Here is a 22,625-nt window from a genome sequence, read left to right as displayed (position 1 = left end):
CCCTTCTCTAGGAGCCAGAATACCAAGCAATCCTCCGGGACACTGTCATTTAAGGGCCTGACAGCCCATCTCTGCCTCCTCCCTCTATGTAGCACATGCTCCCCCTCCACGGGCCTTATGCTCCTCCCATGTACCTAGCTTGACATTTATCAATTGCTCACAGTAACTGCATGATGTGGATGTGATTATTATCCCCATTTTAGAGATAAGAGAACTGAGGTTTGGGGAATTAAACAACTTTCCCAAGGTCACATACATTCCCAAAGGGCAGAGCCAAGATCTGAACCCCAGATTGTCTGACTCTACTATTCACCATTGCCTGACTTTTCAGGGGCCATTGGTTCCCTGTCCTTGTGTTTGTCCTCTTCCTACACTGCCCCATGTCTCTCTTACTAGCACCCTTTCTCTGGCCCCCAAGACTCTCACAACCTGAGGTTGTGCCCAAACTGAGCTCTCGGTGTCTCCATCCCTCAGACGATGCTGTCAGGCCTGCGCCCTGCCCCTGAGACTCGGAGTCTCTTGACAGCATCAGGTGACAGAAACCAAGAGAGGAGAGTCTTTCAGGAATGAGAGATGCCAATAAGGTTTGGACTTGGGAGGGTCTATTGGATTCAGCAATAAAGGGATGGCAAGTGTCCTTCGTGGGTGCAGAAGTGGAGGGTTAAAGATAACACCAAAGATAAGAGATGTGCTGATAGCTAAGGTAGTGCTTTAGGCCCACCACGTGCTACTCTGAGCACTTTATACTAGTAACTCATCTAATATTCACAACCACTCTATGAGATAGGAATTATCATCCCTATTTCCCCTTGGGGAAGTTAAGAGGTTAAACCTGCAGTCCCAGGCCTGTGCAGTGGCTCACGCCTGTAATCCTAGCACTCTGGGAGGCCGAGGCAGGCAGATTGCTCGAGGTCAGGAGTTCAAAACCAGCCTGAGCAAGACCAAGACCCCATCTCTACTATAAATAGAAAGAAATTAATTGACCAACTAATATATATACAAAAAATTAGCCAGGCATGGTGGTGCATGCCTATAGTCCCAGCTACTTAGGAGGCTGAGGCAGGAGGATTGCTTGAGCCCAGGAGATTGAGGTTGCTGTGAGCTAGGCTGATGCCACGGCACTCACTCTAGCCTGGGCAATAAAGTGAGACTCTGTCTCAAAAAAAATAAAACTTAGCTGGGCATGGTGGCACATGCCTATAGTCCCAGCTACTTGGGAGGCTGAGGCAGGAGGATCGCTTGAGCTCAGGAGTTTGAGGTTGCTGTGAGCTAGGCTGACGCCTCGGCACTCTAGCCGAGGCAACAGAGTGAGACTCTGTCTCAAAAAAAAATAAAAAATCTGCCGTCCCCAATCCCTAGGTTGTGGACCCCTAGGGTCTGTGGCCTGTTAGGAACTGGGCCACTGGGCCACACAGCAGGAGGTGAGTAGTGGGTGAGCAAGCAAAGCTTCTTCTGTATTTACAGGGGCTCCCCATCGCGCACATCACTACCTGAGCTCCGCCTCCTTCAGAACAGTGGAGGCATTCGATTCTTATAGGAGCTTATAGGAGGAACCTCCTTATAGGAGGAACACTACTGTAAACTGTACATTCGAGGGATCTAGGGTGTGCTCCTTATGAGAATCTAATGCCTGATGATCTGAGTGGAGCTGAGATGGTGATGGGCACTGGGGAGCAGCTGCAAATTCAGATGATCACTAGCAGAGAGGTCTGACTGCATAGAGACCATAATTAATCAAGTGCTTGCAGACTCACACCAAAACCCTATCAGTGAGTGCAAGGACAATGTAATAAGAATAGAAATGAAGTACATAAAAATGTAATGCGTTTGAATCATCCTGAAATCATCCCCCCCAACCGTGATCCATGGAAAAATTGCATTCCATGAAACTGGTCCCTGGTACCAAAAAGGTTGGGGACTGCTGGGTTAATTGGCTTACCCAAGGGGACAAAGCTTAGTGACCTTGGTGACATGATGAAGCCTGGATTTGGGAACCTGGGTAGTCAGGCTCCTGACTCCAGACTGTTAACTGCCAAGCCATACATCCAGCTCCCAGCTGTGAGGAGGGGAGGGGCACCGGTGGCATCGGTGGGCAGGGCGAGTAGAGGAGGGAAAGGCAGGCTGGAGGGATAAGAAGGGTAGGGCAGGTGATTTATGGCTGAGTGGTTCCCTCTCCTAGACCATAAACTAAGGGGACCTGTCAGCAGCTAGGAAGGGAGATAAGGTGATTCAGGAGGGAGAGGCTGGGTAGGCCTGGGGACCATCCTCTTTCTCTGGCAGAGGCTTCAGGTCATGCACCTTTATCCCTGGCTCTGTGGGAAATTCACAGAGCAGAGTGCTGGTAACAGGAAGAAGTGTGAGGGCCACAGATGGGGGTGGGGTAAGGTTTGAAATGCAGCCAGTTGGGGTGCCCTGGGAAGAGCTGTCAGGGAGACACAGCTTGAGCTCCTCTGCTCCCAAGATCTGGCTTCCCAAGTCCTAGAACATCTGTAAGTGGTAAGCAGCCCAGATGCTCTAGGAAAGCTGCTGATCAGAGCTTGGGAAGGGGCTGCACGGCCACAATGGCCAAGGCTCAGGGGCTGGTATCTTGCCTTCCCCAGGTTAGGTCCTAGGTCTTTAGACCTCTGGACCATTAGACCGCACACACACACACACACACACACACACACACACACACACACACATTGACATCTCACCTGGGACTGGAAGGAGAACATAACTCTGGTCAGGCCACGAATAGGTTTTCAGATCTTGGCTCCTTGGAAAATGTCACAAAAGGCGGGCAGGGAGAGAGACCAGATGTCTTTAATGCTAAAAGGGATGGAGTGGGAGAGAGAGATAGAGAGAGAGAGAGAAAGAGGGGTGGAGGGAGGGAAAGAGAGAGAGAAAGAGGGAGGGAAGGCAGGAAGGGAGGGAAAAGAAGCCTGCCTGGTTTCAAGTCCTCCTACCTTTACCTAGATGAATCAATCAGATCCAAGCCTGTCCTCAAGTGTCTCATGGGCTAGCGAGAAGCCTGCCCTGTAAACAGATCATAGGCCAGTGCGATTAACTGCTGCAAGAGAGAAAAACTAGAAAGCTTTGTGGAGTGACCTGGAGAAGATCATGGCAAGATTCCCAGAGGATGCTCTGAGCTGCATCTTAAAGAAGCAGTTAAAAATGAACTAGGCAGGCACTCTGGAAGGCCGAGGCGGGCGGATCATTTGAGCTCAGGAGTTCCAGAGCAGCCTGAGCAAGAGTAAGACCCGATCTCTATTAAAAAAAATAGGAATTAGTTGGACAACTAAAAAAAATATATATATATAATTAGCTGGGCATGGTGGCGCATGCCTGTAGTCCCAGCTACTTGGGAGGCTGAGGCAGGAGGATTGCTTGTGCCCAGGAGTTTGAGGTTGCTGTGAGCTAGGCTAATGCCACAGCACTCTAGCCCAGGCAAGAGAGTGAGACTCCAACTCAAAAATAAAAACAACAGGCCAGGCGTGGTGGCTCACGCCTGTAATCCTAGCACTCTGGGAGGCCGAGGCGGGCAGATTGCTTGAGCTCAGGAGTTCGAAACCGGCCTGAGCATGAGCAAGACCCTGTCTCTACTATAAATAGAAAGAAATTAATTGACCAACTAATATATATAGAAAAAATAAGCTGGGCATGGTGGCACATGCCTGTAGTCCTAGCTACTTGGGAGGCTGAGGCAGGAGGATTGCTTGAGCCCAGGAGTTTGAGGTTGCTGTGAACTAGGCTGACACTCTAGCCTGGGCAACAAAGTGAGATTCTGTCTCAAAAAAAAAAACCAAAAACCAAACAACAAACAAACAAACAAAAAAACCAAATAGCTCGACAGAGGCTGGTGATGAGGTTAGAGGTGTGTGAGTCTCAGAGGGCCTTGTGTTATCCAGGATCTGGCCCTGTTTGGCTTGGGGACAAGCTCGTCAGCAGAAGGTCTCTGCCTCCTCATTTCTGAAGGACCACCTGGTCTGGAAGGCTTGGGAGGCAACAGTGGGCCAGGAGGTGGAAACCACAGGGAACAGATTCAACTTTTCATAGTTAATAGTAGCCCGAGCTCAATGCCTGGAGGGCTCCGGGCTCTAAGCATGGTTTCTGTAAAGACTCACAACTGCCCTGTTAGGTAGGTGCTATTGGTTCTGCTTTGCAGAGGAGAAATTGAAGGTCAGAGACATTGGGTAACTTGCTCAAGGTTACAGAGAGCTGGAATTCACACCCATGTCTGTCTGACTCCCAAGCCCATGCTAATAACCACCTGCCCACGCATCCTCTCTTTAGATAAGACTTGTGGGTAAGAACCAGCTAACAGCTCCGGGGAGGAGCTTCCCAAGACTGGTCAGAGGCGGGACCAACACTCCCAAAATTGGTAAGCACTCAGAGGGTAAGTGAACTACCCAATTCCCTGTCTGCTTTGAGGTTCTATTTCTAACTCTATCAGTGCCTTAGGTATTATTTCCTCTGACTGACAGATCAAGAAACTGAGGCCCAGAGGTGGAAGTGCCCACTCAAAGCCTGGGTACCCTAGTCAAGATGCTAGACACAGGGCTTACAGGGACTTGCATTCCTGGGCCTGAACTCCTGGATCCATGCCATCAGCCCTGTGGCATGGGGATGAAGAAGGGCCTGGCCAAGACCCCCAGACCCTGGACAAGAAGGCTGGCAGTGTGGCCAGTGCACAGGACCCTGGTCCTGGAGTTAAGTCCTTGTCTCAACCCAGTTGAGCCACTTCCAGCTTTGAAGTCTATCAGCTCTGGCTTTGAGTCCTGCCTCCCACATGTCCTAGCTGTGTGACTATGGGCAAGTCATTTATCTCTTGGTGCCTCAACTACAAAATGGGGATGATTCCTACCTCATGGGGTTGTGATGAGCATTCCATGAGAGGATGACACAGTAGTGCCCTTGGCACAGTCCCTGTCACTTAGTCAGTGCTCTGTGATCAACAGCTGGTATTATTGCAACAGTTTATCACACATCTGCCTTCGCACCTGAAGCATGGGACAGTAATACCTATCACCCTGGCTTGAAGGACATGTTGTCTGTGTGAGCTGTGGGGTCAGTGCAGGTGGCACTTCTGCCACTCAAAGGCCAGCCTAGCCCTGCAGGGGTAGGGACACATATCCAGTTCCCAGCACCAGGAGAAGCTGGGTGACAGCTTCAATCCATCAATAATGGCCTCAGTCCAGCCTAACTTTATGGACCCAGAAGGTATTTAAGTGTGTGAGGGTGAAGCCCAGCCCAGTTCTCCCTCAGCACAGGCTGCTGCCCAGAGCAGGTAGGCAGGAATGGGGTGGGGGTGACAGTACCCTGGGCCTTCAGAGACTACATCATAATCAGTCTCCAGAGCAAAGTCCCAAGGAATAGTGGTGGGTCTGGGCTGGAGTTGGTCTCTCGTCCTCAGCAGCTCAGGACCTGGCTATCTCCAGCCCTGCAGGCTGAAGAGGAGCCCGGGCAAGGCTCATGCTTGAAGGGCACAGATCTCAGCCCCACCTTGCCCAGCTGCACCTTGGATTCACCCACGTACTACTGGGCTCTGCAGGAGACGTGGGTGCACTTTTCTGCTCTGCAGCTTCCAACCCCCTTGTCTACTGACACAGGGTGAAGGCTGGGGTGCGTCACCAGAGTTGAAGGGAGGTTGCCTGGGGAACTAAGCATGGTGATGGGAAGGCAAGCTAAGGAGAGGGACGGCTTTGGGGGCAGCTCTTGTGACCTCCTGCTCCAGGCCCCCAGCACCATGACGGTTTCATATACCCTGAAAGTGGCGGAGGCCCGCTTCGGAGGCTTCTCCAGCCTGCTTCTGCGCTGGAGGGGGAGCATCTACAAGCTCCTCTACAAGGAGTTCCTCCTCTTCGTGGGCCTGTACGCTGCGCTCAGCGTCACCTACCGGTGAGGGCAGGGTCTGTCTCAGGGCTGGCCTGAAGGGGGCTGGGCTGCTCACCTCCCTCTAACCCGGCCTACACCTGACCTTCCCCAGGCTGCTGCTGACCCAGGAGCAGAGGCATGTGTATGCCCAGGTGGCCCGGTACTGCAACCGTTCAGCGGACCTCATCCCCTTGTCCTTTGTATTGGGTGAGGGCTCCTTCTAGTTGTCCTTGGTATCCTCCTTGCTGTCTTCCCTGACCTTTGGGTTGAGGTGACAGCTCTGAGGGTCAGAATTACCCAGCAGAGCAGCACAGCCTGGAGGCCGACCAGAGCAGGCACAGGGGCTGGGTGCTGGGTGCTGGGTGCAGGATTTTGGGAGGACTAGGCCCTGCCTATCACTTGCTGGCACAAGACACCTGCTGGTCTCACAACCTCACTCTGGGCACTGGAGGGGAGCTGGAGGGAGGGGACAGCACTCTCTCTTCACTCTCATAGGAAGCAGACCTCAGAGTTAACCATTACCTGGCTTTCAACTGCCACTTCCCTGTGCCAGAGGAAGTTCTGTACATCTTTCTTTCGTGTCTGACCTGGCACAGCAGGGCGGTGGGACCAGAGAAAGAGGCAGTGTGCTGGAGCCGAATGTGTCCTTCCTCCAACCATGGTTCAACCTGGCCTGGACTGGGCCCATGGCTGGGGGACACCGGCACTCTGACTCCTGGGCCCTCCATGCTCCTTCTCTGCCCCTCTACCCATGGTGGCCACCAGGTTTCTACGTGACGCTGGTGGTGAACCGCTGGTGGTCCCAGTACACAAGCATCCCGCTGCCGGACCAGCTGATGTGCGTCATTTCGGCCAGCGTGCACGGCGTGGACCAGCAGGGCCGCCTGCTGCGCCGCACCCTCATGCGCTACGCCAACCTGGCCTCGGTGCTGGTGCTGCGCTCGGTCAGCACGCGCGTGCTCAAGCGCTTCCCCACCATGGAGCATGTGGTGGACGCAGGTGCGCGGCCCGCGGGAGCCTCTGGGGGCCCAGGCCACGGCCAGGTGCAGGTGCCGGTGCCACGCTGGGGTGAGGCAGGGGCAGGGGCCTCCGGGGAAGCTGATGTCTGACTCCCTAGGAGAGCTCCGGGACCCCAGAACAGGAACCGCGAGTCCTGGGCCGCCGGTGGATGCGGGGGAGGGCTGCCATCTGGTGGAACAGCGGCTGCCCCTGGCGGTGGAGGATGCATCCGCACCCCTCCCACTCCCCCCCCCCCCCCGCAGGTTTCATGTCCCAGGAAGAGAGGAAAAAGTTTGAGAGCCTGAAATCCGACTTCAACAAGTACTGGGTGCCCTGCGTCTGGTTCACCAACTTGGCGGCCCAGGCCCGGAGAGATGGGCGGATCCGTGATGACATCGCTCTCTGTCTACTTCTGGAAGTGAGTCAGCCTGGGTCCAGAACCATCTGCTCCCCTCCCTCTAGCTTTGCAGGAGGATAATAATTTTAGTACTTAGCACTTATATGGCTCCAACTATGTATCCTTCACTTTTGGAAGCACTGTACCTATATTAACTCATTCAAACCGGGCACTGTGGCCCATGCCTATAGTCCCAGCTACTCTGGAGGCCAAGGCAGAGAATCACTTGAGCCCAGGAGTTGGAGACCAGCCTGGGCAACATAGGGAGACCCTATCTCAAAAAAAACAAAAACAAAAATACCCAAATTCATTTAATCCTTACAAAATCCTTGATAGGTAGCGTTATTATCATCTCCATTTCACAAATGAGGAAACTGAGGCATAGAGTGGAAAAGAAATTTGCCTACATTAAATAGCTAGTTAGTGGCATTCCAGGGTCTGTGCTGCAACTGCTTTGCTAAACTGCTTCCCATCACAGGCACCCCAGTCTGATAACACCTCTGAGAGCAGAAAGAGACTGAGCCCCTAGGCCTGGCCCAGGCTAGTTTGTTCTGGGCTTCCCTGTTCTCTTCTCATTCTTCCGTCTTTGCCTCCAGTGACTTCCTCTTCCTGTTGTTTCACCAGGAGCTGAACAAGTACCGTGCCAAGTGCAGCATGCTGTTCCACTATGACTGGATCAGCATCCCCCTCGTCTATACCCAAGTAACTGCCTCCTATCTCCCCTGTCCCAGTGCCTACTGTATGTCCTGTGCTGTGTGTGAGATGCTGAGAAGAATTAGAGATGGTACTTGTCTGCCCAGTTCAGGTCCCTGAGGCGCAGAACAGCCACAGGTTCATCCTCTGAGCCTCCCTTCACCCCCACCAAGATGGCCCTGTCCCCAAGGCTGCTGCCACACCCTGATCCTTATTTAATTACTTGTCAGACTCACAACAGATCCTCAGAGGCAGCCTTTCTCCCTTTCCCACTGCGCCAACTCTGAGCCTGGCTCTTCCTTCTCCAGGTAGTGACCATAGCTGTCTACTCCTTCTTTGCCCTCTCCCTGGTTGGCCGCCAGTTTGTGGAGCCAGAGGCAGGCGCTACCAAACCTCAGGACCCTCCAGGGCCAGGCCAGGAGCCTGCGCTGGCCTTAGGAGACCTGGACATGTACGTGCCTCTCACCACTCTGCTGCAGTTCTTCTTCTATGCTGGCTGGCTCAAGGTGAGCACTTCATAGTCATGTCAAACTGCTCAGTAGAGACGTGGGCACAGGGTCCACCCCAACTTTGGGGACAAAGTGGGGCTCTGAGCCTAGAAAATACTGGCTCTGCAACCTACAGGTGGCCGAGCAGATCATCAACCCCTTTGGTGAGGATGATGATGACTTTGAGACTAATCAGCTCATAGACCGTAACTTGCAGGTGAGCAGAGGTTTGGGGGACAGCTCTCAACTCAGGTGTGGAGAGGAGGATCCTTGTGACCTGCTGTCCGCCCCTCTGCTGCCAGGTGTCCCTGCTATCCGTGGATGACATGTACCAGAACCTGCCCCTCGCCGAGAAGGACCTGTACTGGGACGAGGACCAGCCGCAGCCACCCTACACCGTGGCCACGGCGGCGGAGTCGCTGCGGCCTTCCTTCCTGGGCTCCACCTTCAATCTGCGGTGAGTGGCCTGCGCTGGTCAAGGCCGCGCTTGAGCCGGCACGCGGGTCCCCGCCCACCCTCTGGAGCACCAATGACTCGGTCGGTCCCCGCGGCCCGCCCCGGACGCAGCCGCGTCTCGCTCAGCCCGCCCTCCCTCCCGCAGCGTGAGCGACGACCCTGAGCAGAGCCTGCAGGTGGAGGCGTCCCCGACGTCGCCTTGGCCCGCGCCCGCCGCGCAGACCCCGCTGCTCGGCCGCTTCCTGGGCGCAGGGGCGCCCTCCCCAGCCATCAGCCTCCGGAACTTCGGCCGCGCGCGAGGCGCCCCCCGGACCCCGCATCTGCTGCGCTTCCGGGCCGAGGAGCGCGACGACCCCGAGGCCGCGGCCCGCATCGAGGAGGAGGAGGCGGCGGAGTCCGGGGACAAGGCCCTGGAGCCCTAAGGGGCTGCCCGCCTGCCCGCCCCCGGTTACCCCACTCCCCACTGCCACCTCCCGCCGTGCCCCGTCCTGCCCGCCAGCGCTGTTACAGCGGCTTTTCCCGTGTGCCTTGAGCCCGGACCCTGAAAGAGAAGATGGTGGGAAGGGCCTGTGCCAGGGCTGGGACTGTGTCCACTTTGGCGGGAGAGAAGGTAGGATGGGTCGCTTGCGGGAAGCGGAGCTAGAAGGATAAATGAGACCAGGCACAAAGGACAAGATCCCAGATGCACGGTTAGCTTCTCAGCAGCCGGGAGCCAGGCCAGTGGTTCTACTTTGAGGGAGCATCAGCATCACTGAAGGTCTGGTCTGGAGAGTGCTGGGCTCCACCCCCAGCGTTTCTGGGGCATTGGATTTGGGATGGAGCCCAATAATTTGCATTTCTAACAAGTTCCCAGGTGATGCTGTGCTGCTGGTCCGGGGATCATAATTTGAGACTGGTGCATTAAAAAATGTTTGAAAGGATAATATACCTTACCCTGATAGCCTTACTCAGAAAATGGGCCAGTATGTGTGCTGCAGGACTTTTACTTTAGCTGTAATGTTCAAATTTTTGTTTACAATAAGAATATATGAGGCCGGGCGCGGTGGCTCACGCCTGTAATCCTAGCACTCTGGGAGGCCGAGGCGGGCGGATTGCTCGAGGTCGGGAGTTCGAAACCAGCCTGAGCGAGACCCCGTCTCTACTAAAAATAGAAAGAAATTAATTGACCAACTAAAAGTATATATATACAAAAAATTAGCCGGGCATGGTGGTGCATGCCTGTAGTCCCAGCTACTCGGGAGGCTGAGGCAGGAGGATCGCTTGAGCCCAGGAGTTTGAGGTTGCTGTGAGCTAGGCTGACGCCACGGCACTCACTCTAGCCTGGGCAACAAAAGTGAGACTCTGTCTCAAAAAAAAAAAAAAAAAAAAAAAAAGAATATATGCATTTATTACTTCTGTAATTGTAATTGTTTTTTTTTCCACCTCCCCCCCCCCCCCCGTGTAATTGTAGTTGTTTAAAAATTGAATTGGCATGCACACAGTAGGATGAAGATGAAGTAAGATTTGGGAATCTGCCCTGAGGCTGATTAAACTCATACGTGATGATAGGCCTATGCTACCCACCCATGACCTTCAATGTTTGGACATTAGTGTCCAAACCCTTCTCCATTCCCACCAACCTAACGGCAGGAGAAAGGACAGTTTATGGGTGGAAACACAGGTCCATCTCCGTGGTGGGCCTGCAGCACTGGAGCACTCAGTTGAGGGTTAGAGAAGGGCCTTGTGGAACAGCTCTAACAGAGTTGTAGATTGGAATTGTGAAATTGATTCCTGCCTAAGCTCCAGCCTCCACCTAAAAAAAAAATTGGTGAATGCTGAAACTGGATTTAAGGCCAAATAACAAATGTCAGAACAAAGGAAGTGTGGAGACAGCTACACCCCACAATGGTAGCCATTCATTCAGAAGATATTTGAGTTTTTTTGCAGGTCTTACAGGGAGAAGATAGCCATGTTCCAGGGCAAGAATGGTCACCTGTGAAGGCAGTGGAGATAGGGAGTAGGTGGATTCCAGACTCTTTAGAGAAAGGACCCACTGGTCTTACTGATGGATTAGAGGTAGAAGTAAGGGAGGGTGAGGAATAGAAATAGATGTGTGGTGGCTCACACCTGTAATCCTAGCACTCTGGGAGGCCAAGATGGGCAGATTGCTCAAGGTCAGGAGTTCAAACTAGCAAGAGGAAGACCCTGTCTCTACTAAAAATAGAAATTAATTGGCCAATTAAAAACATACAGAAAAAAATTAGCTGGGCATGGTGGCGCGTGCCTGTAGTCCCAGCTACTCAGGAGGCTGAGACAGAAGGATCGCTTGAGCTCAGACTTTGAGGTTGCTGTGAGCTAAGCTGATGCCACAGCACTCTAGCCAGGGCAAAGAAATAGATGCCTTGTAGAAGAAGCTAAGTGCTGAGCATTGCTTTGCTATGCTGTAAGACACATAGTTGTCAGTAAACATTGGCACTGAGTGTGAAAGCCAGGTAAGTTTTTTTTTTTTAATCTTTAGGGCAGTTTTTGTACTCAGAGGGAATTGATCTCCTAATTAACTTTCCCAATTGTCTATTCATAGAAGTCTGCAATTAAGCCAAGCTGATGAACCCCTTGGATTTTGCACTTCTTTGGCCCTTGAGATATATATACACACATACACACACTTTAATTTCCCATCAACTTTTTTTTTTTTTTTTTTTGTAGCTGGGACTACAGGCGCGCGCCACCGCGTCCGGCTCCCATCAACTTTAAACTTGGTAAAATCTGTTTGCTTCTCAATTCATTTTGCACATATTTGAGTACCTGGTATACTGTCACTTTTCCAGGTGCCTGGGATACAGCAGGAAACAAATATTCTTGTTTCCCTACAGTAACTTTCCAATGGGAGGAGAGCAAAATAGACAAGCAAATAAAATGAGCAAAATTTGTTAGGTTAAGGGATAAGGAGAAAAAAGTGGGCAAAGTATAAGACAGCATGGAAGGAGTGACTGCAATTTAAATATTGTGATCAGGTAAGAACTTGCTAGGGTGACAGCAAAGACCTTAAGGGAATGAGCCACGTGGATATTTGGGGAGCATATCCCACAAGGGGTAATAATAGTACATGAACTGAACGTGTATGTTCAGTAGGGTCAGGATGGTTGTGTAGTCAACTAGAGTTGCCATAGTACTTGGTAAGGATTTTTATTTGAGATGGGAAATTGCTGCATCAAAAATCTGATCCTTGGCCGAGCATGGTGGCTCATGCCTGTAATCCTAGTACTCTGGGAGGCTGAGTTGGGAGGATCACTCAAGGTCAGAAGTTTTAAACTAGCCTGAGCAAGAGACCCCATCTCTACTAAAAATAGAAATTGGACAACTAAAAATACATATAGAAAAAATTAGCTGGGTATGGTGGTACATGCCTGTAGTCCCAGCTACTCAGGAGACTAAGGCAGGAGGATCGCCTTGAGCCCAGTAGTTTGAGGTTGCTGTGAGCTAGGTTGATGCCATGGCACTCTTTGGAAACAGTGAAACTATCTCAAAAAAGTGTTTGATAGGGCGAGTTGAGGACAAAAGTGATCCTTAGATTTAGCAATGCATTAAGTCAATGGTAACCCTAAATATTTTAAATTTCCAGATGGTGAGAGATTATAGAGCTCAAGAGAAAACAAAGATATAGAAAGCCCTCTAAAGCAGACAAGATACTAACATGCAAATATGTGAATGACATGCTCTCAGCAACACAGTAATGAACTCTGAACACAATTTCAAGTTTCCAGACCGTCCATGAATTCAGGTTAAAAACTTAACTGATTTTCCTAGCAATACAGGAAAAAACAGCATAGCCCAGGCCTTCAGGGAGGTAGAGTTGTGACCAATGGGGACTCTCAGTGTGGCATGGACACCCTATGTGGACAGCAGGAGGTAGAGGCAGGGAAGTAATTGTAGCCACCAATTTTGCTCAGGACAGGGAACCAGAGGACAGAGCAACAAATACTCAGACAAACTAGCACAGCAGATAGAACAATAAACACCTTTATTACATGAACTAAGACAGGAGAGAGGAGGAGTTATTTGCCTTTCCGGGCCTTGATTTTCCTCAGGTAGAACTCCAGCTCCTTGCCCTCTAGCACATAGCCATCTGCTCGGCCACACTGGCCCGGTCTGGAGGCAATGCATGCTGCCAAGAGAATACATAGCCCTTAGCAAAATGACAAAGTGACCCCATCCAAACCTATCTATCCCCTTATGAGTCTATGTTGCCTCAGGTACGGGGGGGGGGGGGGGGGGGGGGCAGGCACAAAGCCCACTGCTGTCTCCTCAGACATACTTTATCGTCACTTAAAGTCAGTAGCAGAACTGGACAATGTTTTCATCACTGAGACAGCCCCTTTAAAACTCCAAGCTCCATGTATGGCCCTTTCTACCCAATGTTTCCTTCCCATTTCAGTTTCACACTAATAGGGTAACCAAATGTTCCCATTTGTGCTTATAGTTTGTTGTCATTAAACTCTCTGGGTGAACCCTCTAGACCTCATGGTGGGCAGTCCAATTAACTGAGGCAAGGCACAAACACAGGCAGCACACGATCTTTGACCCCCACCGCCCCCCAACACAACAGGCATCTCACCGAGAAGCTTGCCCTGCTGAAACTGCTCCTCCAAAAGACTGCTGATTTTGGCATTCTTTTTCCTTTCATCATATTTCTTCTGAATTTTTTTGGATCGTTTTTTGTTTAAAATTTCTTCTTCCTCAGGAGTCTGAATAAAGGGAACATAGTTGGATTAGCGCAGGGAAGGTCATTCTTGAACCCCACAGCCCAACAATGGCCTTCTTCAGCATTAAAAGCTTTCATCTCTCTCCCTTCAGTAGCAGAACTGGACTAAGCTTTCATCATAAGAAGGCTGGACTCAGGCTGCCCAATCCACCCCCCACAGGAAAGTAATACACACCAGCTTGGCCCCCTTCTTGCGGCCCAGGGGCAGTGCATAGTGGGACTCGTACCACTGTCGGTACGGTGTGCTGTCAATAAGCACGATGCAGTTCTTCACCAAGGTTTTGGTGCGGACCAGCTCGTTATTGGACGCATTGTAGACAACATCAATGATCCTCGTTTTCCGAGTACAACCTGCTCACGGGAAATTCAGAATCAAATCAGGTAAACCAGAGGCCAACCTATCTTGCTGCACCTCCCCAGGCAATTCTCCCTTAGCAGGGCCTTTAAGGAGAAGCACTATGAGCTTTCACTCAGCCATGGAACATCGGCTGGTGTTCCACACTCATCTTTTTAGAAGTGTTTGGCTACCACGAGTCACTAGAAATAGCCCCAACCCCTCAGGCTGCAGAGCTAAGAGAACAAGGTAGGAAAGTCTGGGTAGAGAGAACTCCAGGTACCTCAAGGTTTTTCAGCAAGGAGAAATTATTTCAAGTACCTTGGTGAAGGCCATAGACTTCCTGCTAAAAGCACTTACTGAAGCTTAGGAAGGTTTAGGTGCCTTCCCACCCACTCCTCAAGGGGCTCACTCACACTCTGAGCCCCAGGAGAAGTTCCCCACGTCCAGCCTCAGGGCACGGTACTTCTTGTTACCTCCCCGCACACGGACTGTGTGTATGCGGCGGGGGCCAATCTGGAAAACACAGGGAGACAGGAACCAGGTTACCAAGGAGAGCAAGGTAAGAGAGGGAGTGGAACCTGGGCTGGATGGAGGCAACATAGTCAGTGTAACTATGACATGTCCTTGCATTGGCAAATGGCACACACGTGACCAAGACGGCCACAACCATGCCTAAGGATAATTTTTTCATCACTCCAGTTACCTCAATGAGGAAAGCGTTGACCCCAAAACACTGAAAATTAAGTCTCTGTGCAACAGAATTCCCAGGTTTCTGACTGTCACGAGAGGAGCTCACCTCTCCAGGTGCTCTCCAAGTCCCACCACTCTGTTATCTGTCTCCATCAGCCCCTAAGCTGGGGGCAGGGGACTGAGAGCATACTCTCTCCAGGTAGGCAGCTGCTCAGCTCCTACTATGAAAAAATCAGAGCCCCAGGGGGAAGCCACACGGAGACCCGACCACGCTGGAGGGCAAAGGAAGACCTTCGGGCCGGTCAGGCGCACACACCTTTGTGTTGGCAGCGGGGCGCCCAAGCTCATACTTCCGCTTCTTGTGGTAGGGCTTTCTCTTGCCCCCGGTCTTGCGGCGCTTGTGCCAGTTGTCCCGAGAGATGCCTGTATGTGGGAGCGGGGAGGAAAGCCTGAGCCGCGGGAACTCGGTGCTGGCGACTCGCCAGCTCCAGACCCCCGCTCCGGGCGGGCCGCACGCTCAGCTCTCCAAGGTTGGCTTCCCCACTGCGCACTCGGCAGTCTGCAGCATTTCCCAGGTGTCATCATGCGCGCGCGACCCAGCCGGCCTCTGGCCCGCGGCAGCCATGTTGGTGCTGCTCGCAGCCTACAGCCCGCGGCTCGGACCCCGACGCCTTTGCAGCCCCCGGGGAAGGGCCTCGGCGGCCCAAACCTGAGGGCCAGCCCTCCCTGTGGTTGTTCCCGGCCGGGAGTCGGGGTTCCTGTATTCCTAACTTGGCTGCCAGGCAGGATGGAGCTGGATTGAGCTCACCCCTACCCCACTCCCATAGCCCCAATGCTGAGCGACACTCACCCATCGCTCGGCGCTGGCTGGAAAGAGAAAACGCAAAGGTTCACGGTCCGGTTTGTAAAACGCAGTCCCGCCCCTTGACGTTGTTTCAGAGGGCCGTAACCACGGAGGGCGAAATGACTTACGTTTCTGCTGTCGCGCTGAGGCCCTCGGGGCTTGGGAGAGTCCTGCTGGCTGCGGACTCCCGCCCGGCGCTGCCGACCTTGGGAGGGGTAGGTGGGTCCGCGGCGTGGTTAGGTGTGAGCGCTTTTGGCAGAATCGGAAGAGATTTAGGGCACAGCCGAAGGGAGCAGAATAGTTTTAATTACGTTGTGAGACTCGTTTCAGAGGCTACTGCAGTAGTCCAGATGAGGGACGTGCGTGCCGGTGCGTTGGAAAAGGTGGAAGGTAGTAGAGGTGGAAATGAGTGGTGGACTTGGGTTTTGTTTTGAAGGGTTGGTGATAAGTTGGACATAGAGGTTGAGGGAGAGAGAGGTGTCAGGGATTCCTAAGTTTCTCACTTGATCACGTAGATGAGTATTGGGGCCATTTACTGAGATAGAGTGGTCTAAGACAGGAGTTGTTATGGACATGTTTATTTTGAGATCTGGTGAATCATATAAATGGGAATGAGAGGTAGGCAGCTGGATATTCATGTCTGATCATCCTTGGGGAAGGGATCTGGACAGATGTTACTCTGGGGATCGTTAGTATTTAAATCGTAATAAAAAGCACCAGAATGGCTGGAACCTAGAGAGAGAGCATAAAGGGGAGGTCTACAAACTTTTTTTTTTAATGAATAATATTTTTTTCTTTCTAGAGAGCGGGTCTGGCTCTTGCTCAGGCTGGTCTTAACTCCTGACCTCAAGCAATACTCCTGCCTTGGCCTTGTAGAGTGCTAGCTAGGATTGATTACAACCGTGAGCCACTGTGCCCAGCCTACAAACTTTTCTTACAGAGTTAAAAGTAGGTAAATGCTTTAGGTTTTGTGGCCTATGGGGTCTTTGTCACAACTACTCAACTCTTCTGTCTCACCAGAAGGCAGCCATACACAACAGTAAATGAATGAGTGTGGCTGTGTTCATAAAACTTTTTTTTGAGAGGGGGGCGTCTCTGTGGCTTAGGATAGAGTTCAGTGGCATCATCACAGCTCACTGCAGCTTAAAACTCCTGAACTCAAGCTATCCTCCTCCCTCAGCCTCTGGGACTACAAGCATATGCCACTACACTCAGCTAATTTTTAATTTTCTTTTGTAGAGACAGGGGGTCTTGTGATGTTGCCCAGGCTAGTCTTCAACTCCAGGCCTCAATCCTTCGTCTTGCCTGGCCTTCCAAAGCCCTGGGATTACAGACTTGAGCCACTGCTCCTGGCTTGAATTTTTTTCAAACATTTAAAAATGTAAAAACCGGCCAGGCATGGTGGCTCACACCTGTAATCCTAGCACTCTGGGAGGCCCAGGCAGGCTCCTGACTCGCTCAAGGTCAGGAGTTCAAAACCAGCTTGAGCAAGAGTGAGACCCTATCTCTACTAAAAATAGAAATAAATTAATTGACCAACTAAAAATATATAGAAAAAATTAGCTGGGCATGGTGGCGCATGCCTGTAGTCCCAGCTACTCGGGAGGCTGAGGCAGTAGGAACGCAGGGGCCCAGGAGTTTGAGGTTGCTGATGCCACGGCACTCACTCTAGCCTGGGCAACAAAGGGAGACTCTGTCTCAAAAAAATAATGAAATAATAAAATAAAAATGTAAAAACCATTCTTAGCTCATGGTTGCAGTCAGCACACAGTAGTTTGCCAACCTCTGGCATAAAGAAATACAAGGACAAGAATGGTGGCTTATGCCTGTAATCCTAGCACTCCAGGAAGCGGCGGGGGAGGAGGGAGTATCGCTTGGGGTCAGGAGTTCCAGACCAGCATCAGCAAAAGCGAGACCCAGTCTCTACTAAAAATAGAAACAAATTAGCCAGGCAACTAAAATAGAAAGAAAGAAAAAAAAAACTAACCAGGCATGGTGGTGCACACCTGTAGTCCCAGCTACTCAGGAGGCTGAGGCAGGAGGATCACTTCAGCCCAGGAGTTTGAGGTTTCTGTGAGCTAGGCTGATGCCACAGCACTCTAGCCTGGACAACAGATCGAGACTCTGTCTCAAAAATAAATAAATAAATTACTTACCCTCAAACTATTGAGTCAAAGCAGGATTTTTTCTTGTTCCAAAGGCTATATCATATATGTCATTGGCAAAAATGCTGTGCTTCATTTGTTCAATTGGTATTTATATGGACAGATTTGATACAAAAAATTACATGCAATTTTAACTTTCAAAACATCACATTCTTAGACACAAATTCCTCACAGCTTCCTCTGATATTTATTTCAATAATATATCAATGTACAAATGATATTTCCTTTTTTTTTTTTTTTTTTTTGAGTGAGAGTCTCACTTGGTTGCCTGAGCTAGAGTGCCTTGGTGTCAGTCTCCCTCACAACAACCTCAAACTCCTGGGCTCAAGCAATCCTCCTGCCTCAGCCTCCCAAGTAGCTGGGACTACAGGTATGCATCACCAGGCCTGGCTAATTTTCTCTATATATTTTTAGTTGGTCAATTAATTTCTTTCTATATTTTAGTGGAGATGGGGTCTCGCTCTTGTTCAGGCTGGTTTTGAACTACTGACCTTGAGTGATCCACCTGCCTCGGCCTCCCAGGGTGCTAGGATTACAGGTGTGAGCCACCATGCCCGGCCAATGTCCACAAGATTGAATGTTATGAACTATTTAAAGAGTTTTATATTAAAATCTATAATATTCCTGATAAAAACAACAACGTGGGGATAGATCTTCACACCTTGGATTTAGCAATGGATTCTTAAATATGACGCCAAAACACAAGGAGAGAAAAAATAAATTGTACTTCACCAAAATTAAAAAGTTTCTGCTTCATAGGACACCATTAAGAAAGTGAAGGCTGGGTGCAGTGGCTCACACCTGTAATCCTAGCACTCTGGGAAGCAGGCGGATTGCTCAAGGTCAGGAGTTCGAAACCAGCCTGAACAAGAGCAAGACCCCATCTCTACTGAAATAGAAAGAAATTGTCCAACTAAAAATATATAGAAAAAATTAGCTGGGCATTGTGGCACAGGCCTGTAGTCCCAGCTACTCAGGAGGCTGAGGCAGGAGGATTGCTTGAGCCCAGGAGTTTGAGGTTGCTGTGAGCTAGGCTGATGCCACGGCACTCTAGCCCAGGCAACAGAGTAAGACTCTGTCTCAAAAGAAAAAGAAAAAAAGAAAGAAAGTGAAAAGACAACCCATGGAATAAGGAAAAATATTTGCAAATCATATATTTGATAAAGGTCTAGTATCCAGAATATATAAAGAACTCTTATAAGTTGACAATAAGAAGATGACACAATGTAAAAAGGGACAAAGGGAAGCTGGACACAGTGGCACACACCTGTAGCCCCAACTACTTAGGAGGCTGAGGTGGGAAGATCATGCTTGAGCCAGCAGTTCAAGTGTAGTGTGCTATGATTATATGATCACACCTGTGAATAGCCACTGCATTCCAGCCTGGGCAACATAGTAAGATCCCGTCTCTTTTTTTTTTTTGAGACAGAGTCTCACTCTGTTGCCTGGGCTAGAGTGCCATGGCATCAGCCTAGCTCACAGCAACCTCAAACTCCTGGACTCAAGCAATCCTTCTGCTTCAGCCTCCCAAGTAGCTGGGACTACAGGCATGTGCCACCATTCCCAGATAATTTTTTCTACGTATGTTTTTAGTTGTCCAGCTAATTTCTTTCTATTTTTAGTAGAGACGGGGTCTCGCTCTTGCTCAGGCTGGTCTTGAACTCCTGAGCTCAAATGATCTGCCCGCCTTGGCCTCCCAGAGTGCTAGGTCCTATCTCTTAAAGAAAAAGGGCAAAGGACTTGAATATATCCAAGAGAATTGAAGATATATGCTCATCACAGAAAAACACATATAAATGTAAACAGCAGCATTAGACATAAACTAGAAATCATCCAACTGTTCATCAACTAGTTGTTCACCATCTAATGAGTAAACAAAGCTTGGTATATACATACAATGGAATATTATTTGGTTATAAAAAGGAATACTGGCACATACTACATCGATGAACCTTGAAAACATGCTAAGTGAAAGAAGTCAGACACAAAAGACCACATATTGTATGATTCTATTTATATGAATTGTCCTGAATAACATAATCCATGGAGAAACAAGGATCAGTAATTGCCTAGGGCTGAGGGGAGAGGGGATTGAGGCACAACTGCTAGTGTGAATGGGGTTTCTTTTTGGATGACAAAAATGTTTTGGAATTAGGTAGTGGTGATAGTTGCCCAATTGAGTATACTAAAAATCACTTTAAATGAATTTTATGGTATGTGAATTATGTATCAATAAAGTTATTACATAAAAAAAAAAGCCCTGGCATATTCAAGAAACAAAGGCCAGTGTGGTTAGAGAACATTGAATGGTAGGAGATACAATTTATTCATTCAAAAATGTATATTGGGCTTAACATATGTTCTGTTTTTTTTGTTTTTTTTTTTACTTTTTTTTTTTTTGAGACAGAGTCTCGCTTTGTTGTCTAGGCTAGAGTGAGTGCTGTGGCATCAGCCTAGCTCACAGCAACCTCACACTCCTGGGCTCAAGCAATCCTACTGCCTCAGCCTCCCGAGTAGCTGGGACTACAGGCATGCGCCACCATGCCCGGCTAATTTTTTGTATATATATTAGTTGGCCAATTAATTTCTTTGTATTTATAGTAGAGATGGGATCTCGCTCTTGCTCAGGCTGGTTTCGAACTCCTGACCTTGAGCAATCCGCCCGCCTGGGTCTCCCAGAGTGCTAGGATTACAGGCGTGAGCCACCTCACCTGGCCTTAACATATGTTCTGGACACTGTGGATACACTATTGAATAAAATAGAAATCTTTGTCCTTATGTGCTTAAATTATCTAGTATGTACGGAGAAGTTATTAAATGTGAAGTATTGTACTCATTGTATTCAACTCAATTTTCATTACAACGCCATATGCCAATATTATCCCCATTTCTCAAATAGGACAGAAAGGTTACGTAATCCACTAAAGGTTCTACAGGCACAGAACTAGGATCCCACCCTGCAGTGTGGCTTCAGAAGCTGGTCTGGTAACCTCCAAACTGTTCTGTATTCCAACTGGAGCAATGGAGCCCCAAATAGGGCCTAATAGTTTGTAGTAAGGCATTGAGAATTTATCTTTTGTGCAAAGGGAGGTATGAAAGGTTTCCAGGAGAGTTAACTTACAAAGATTCCTCTGGCTGGTTGAAGAGAATGGGTCACTGGAAATCAAGAATGCAAGGAGGGAGACTAGTTAGGGACTCTCGTAATATTTAGGGTGATTAGGTCCAGGATGGTGGCATTCATTTAATCCTCATAATTCTGTGAGGTGAGTATTGGTGGCCTCATTTTATAGATGAAGGATAAAGTTCAGGCATCTGTTTTTTTAAGGCCACAGAGGTAGTGCCATTTCTGTCAAATTTATGATTCAGAATTTAATGGTTGTCTGGGTGCGGTGGCTCACGCCTGTAATCCTAGCACTCTGGGAGGCCGAGGTGGGCGGATTGCTCGAGATCGGGAGTTCAAAACCAGCCTGAGCAAGAGCAAGACCCCTTCTCTACTATAAATAGAAATTAATTGGCCAACTAATATATATACAAAAAATTAGCTGGGCATGGTGGTGCATGCCTGTAGTCCCAGCTACTCGGGAGGCTGAGGCAGGAGGATCACTTGAGCCCAGGAGTGTGAGGTTGCTGTGAGCTAGGCTGATGCCACGGCACTCACTCTGGCCTGGGCAACAAAGTGAGACTCTGTCTCAAAAAAAAATAATGGTTATTGAATGGCACCTCAAACTCATGTAATTCTCTCACCGTGAGGTAGAGAATGCTATTTTGCAAATGAAGAACTTGAGTGAGGTTGAGGCCAGAACCTTGTCCTCCTGAGCCCACTGTACTCTGGTTTCTGCAGTAGCCTACATGCCCCATGCTTCCCACCCAGGCCCTGGCTGTGGCCTTCCTAAACACTTATTTGGCTACGTGGTTCCTAGGCTTACAACCTTTTAGTGGTAGTTCATTACCACTCAGATAATTCATGTCCCATGACATGGAACCTGGAAGTCCTCCAGTTACTAAACTGCCCATGCCCTATGCTTGGTCCCTCAGTCCACCTGGCAGACCTTTTTGCAAGACTGAACTGGTATGCCCTTCAGGTCCTTTCCTATCCAGCAAGTCAAGTACTTTCTTGTCACCATTCCCACAGAATTTTTTTTTTTGAGACAGAGTCTCACTCTGTTGCCCAGGCTAGAGTGAGTGCCGTCGCATCAGTCTGGCTAATAGCAACCTCGAACTTCTAGGCTCAAGCAATCCTACTGCCTCAGCCTCCCGAGTAGCTGGGACTACAGGCATGTGCCACCATGCCTGGCTAATTTTTTCTCTATATATTTTTAGTTGGTCAATTTGTGAGCCACCGCGCCTGGCCTAGAATTTTTTTTTTTTTGAGACAGGGTCTTGCTCTGTCACCCAGGCTGGATTGTAGTGGTGCGGACAGTTGTCACTGCAGCCTCAAAGTCCTGGGCTCAAGTGATCCTCCTGAGTAGGTGGGACTACAGGTGTGATCTACTATGCCCAGCTAATTTTTAAATTTGTAGTAGAGATGGGGTCTTGCTATGTTGCCCAAGCTGGTCTCCGACTCCTGGGCTCAAGCGATCTTCCTGTTTTGGCCTTCCAAAGTACTGGGATTACAGGTGTGAACCACCACTCCCAGCCCCGACAGAATCTTTTAAGGGGCCTCGAGCAGACTGTAACAGACAGTGCCATCTTTCTACTTACAGTTCCTATTCCCATGAGCAGGCCTGGAGCCTAGTAAGCATCTAATAAACACTGAAAAGTCACAGGTTGGAGTGTTCATCGTGTCATTGGAAGAGCAGTTGTGGCTATGGAATTGGCACTACCCAAGGGCCAAAGTTGTAGTAGTGTTCTTAGTCCCAGAAGGCTCAGACACATCCCAAGCCCTTCCCACAGACCACTCAAAAGGCGGATATTTTTCCCTCTTTCTTTATTGTTACACACAATGTATAAACACATAAA

At 49.7% G+C, this 22,625-nt stretch overlaps 2 protein-coding genes and 4 non-coding genes across 6 annotated transcripts; 1 reads left to right on the top strand and 5 right to left on the bottom strand.

The window, feature by feature from the left end:
- The first annotated feature begins 5,724 nt into the window (after positions 1–5,724).
- On the top strand, positions 5,725–10,269 carry BEST4 (bestrophin 4). Its single transcript, XM_012775964.2, has 9 exons — positions 5,725–5,880; positions 5,969–6,063; positions 6,622–6,855; positions 7,119–7,273; positions 7,877–7,954; positions 8,254–8,451; positions 8,570–8,650; positions 8,736–8,890; positions 9,035–10,269. Exons 1-9 carry the CDS (start codon positions 5,729–5,731, stop codon positions 9,309–9,311), a joined length of 1,425 nt encoding a protein of 474 aa, XP_012631418.2. The 5' UTR covers positions 5,725–5,728; the 3' UTR covers positions 9,312–10,269.
- Positions 10,270–12,867: 2,598 nt separating this feature from the next.
- RPS8 (ribosomal protein S8) lies at positions 12,868–15,569 on the bottom strand. Its single transcript, XM_075997707.1, has 6 exons — positions 15,508–15,569; positions 14,974–15,080; positions 14,381–14,480; positions 13,806–13,981; positions 13,484–13,613; positions 12,868–13,033 (listed from the first exon to the last, which is right to left on the bottom strand). Exons 1-6 carry the CDS (start codon positions 15,509–15,511, stop codon positions 12,924–12,926), a joined length of 627 nt encoding a protein of 208 aa, XP_075853822.1. The 5' UTR covers positions 15,512–15,569; the 3' UTR covers positions 12,868–12,923.
- Positions 13,169–13,237, bottom strand: LOC142869835 (small nucleolar RNA SNORD38). The gene has a single exon (XR_012918387.1). It is a non-coding gene; the product is annotated as a small nucleolar RNA SNORD38 (small nucleolar RNA).
- LOC142869836 (small nucleolar RNA SNORD38) lies at positions 13,685–13,754 on the bottom strand. Its single transcript, XR_012918388.1, has one exon. It is a non-coding gene; the product is annotated as a small nucleolar RNA SNORD38 (small nucleolar RNA).
- Positions 14,564–14,668, bottom strand: LOC142869837 (small nucleolar RNA SNORD46). Its single transcript, XR_012918389.1, has one exon. It is a non-coding gene; the product is annotated as a small nucleolar RNA SNORD46 (small nucleolar RNA).
- Positions 15,168–15,247, bottom strand: LOC142869828 (small nucleolar RNA SNORD55/SNORD39). The gene has a single exon (XR_012918380.1). It is a non-coding gene; the product is annotated as a small nucleolar RNA SNORD55/SNORD39 (small nucleolar RNA).
- Positions 15,570–22,625: the final 7,056 nt, after the last annotated feature.

The sequence above is a fragment of the Microcebus murinus genome, chromosome 2 (assembly GCF_040939455.1).
Source record: "Microcebus murinus isolate Inina chromosome 2, M.murinus_Inina_mat1.0, whole genome shotgun sequence".
NCBI lineage: Eukaryota > Metazoa > Chordata > Mammalia > Primates > Cheirogaleidae > Microcebus > Microcebus murinus.
Note: the sequence above shows the minus strand (reverse complement) of the source record. Positions and strands in the feature narration are given on the sequence as shown.

Coding starts and splice junctions, on each gene's coding strand:
- RPS8 (XM_075997707.1), bottom strand. Junction 14,481..14,973: donor GCCCCGCTGCCAACACAAAG/GTGTGTGCGCCT, acceptor TGTGTTTTCCAG/ATTGGCCCCCGCCGCATACA. Junction 13,982..14,380: donor CTTCTCCTGGGGCTCAGAGT/GTGAGTGAGCCC, acceptor TCCCGTGAGCAG/GTTGTACTCGGAAAACGAGG.
- BEST4 (XM_012775964.2), top strand. CDS start 5,729: ATGACGGTTTCATATACCCTGAAAGTGGCGGAGGCCCGCTTCGGAGGC. Junction 5,881..5,968: donor GCGCTCAGCGTCACCTACCG/GTGAGGGCAGGG, acceptor GACCTTCCCCAG/GCTGCTGCTGACCCAGGAGC. Junction 8,891..9,034: donor GGCTCCACCTTCAATCTGCG/GTGAGTGGCCTG, acceptor TCCCTCCCGCAG/CGTGAGCGACGACCCTGAGC.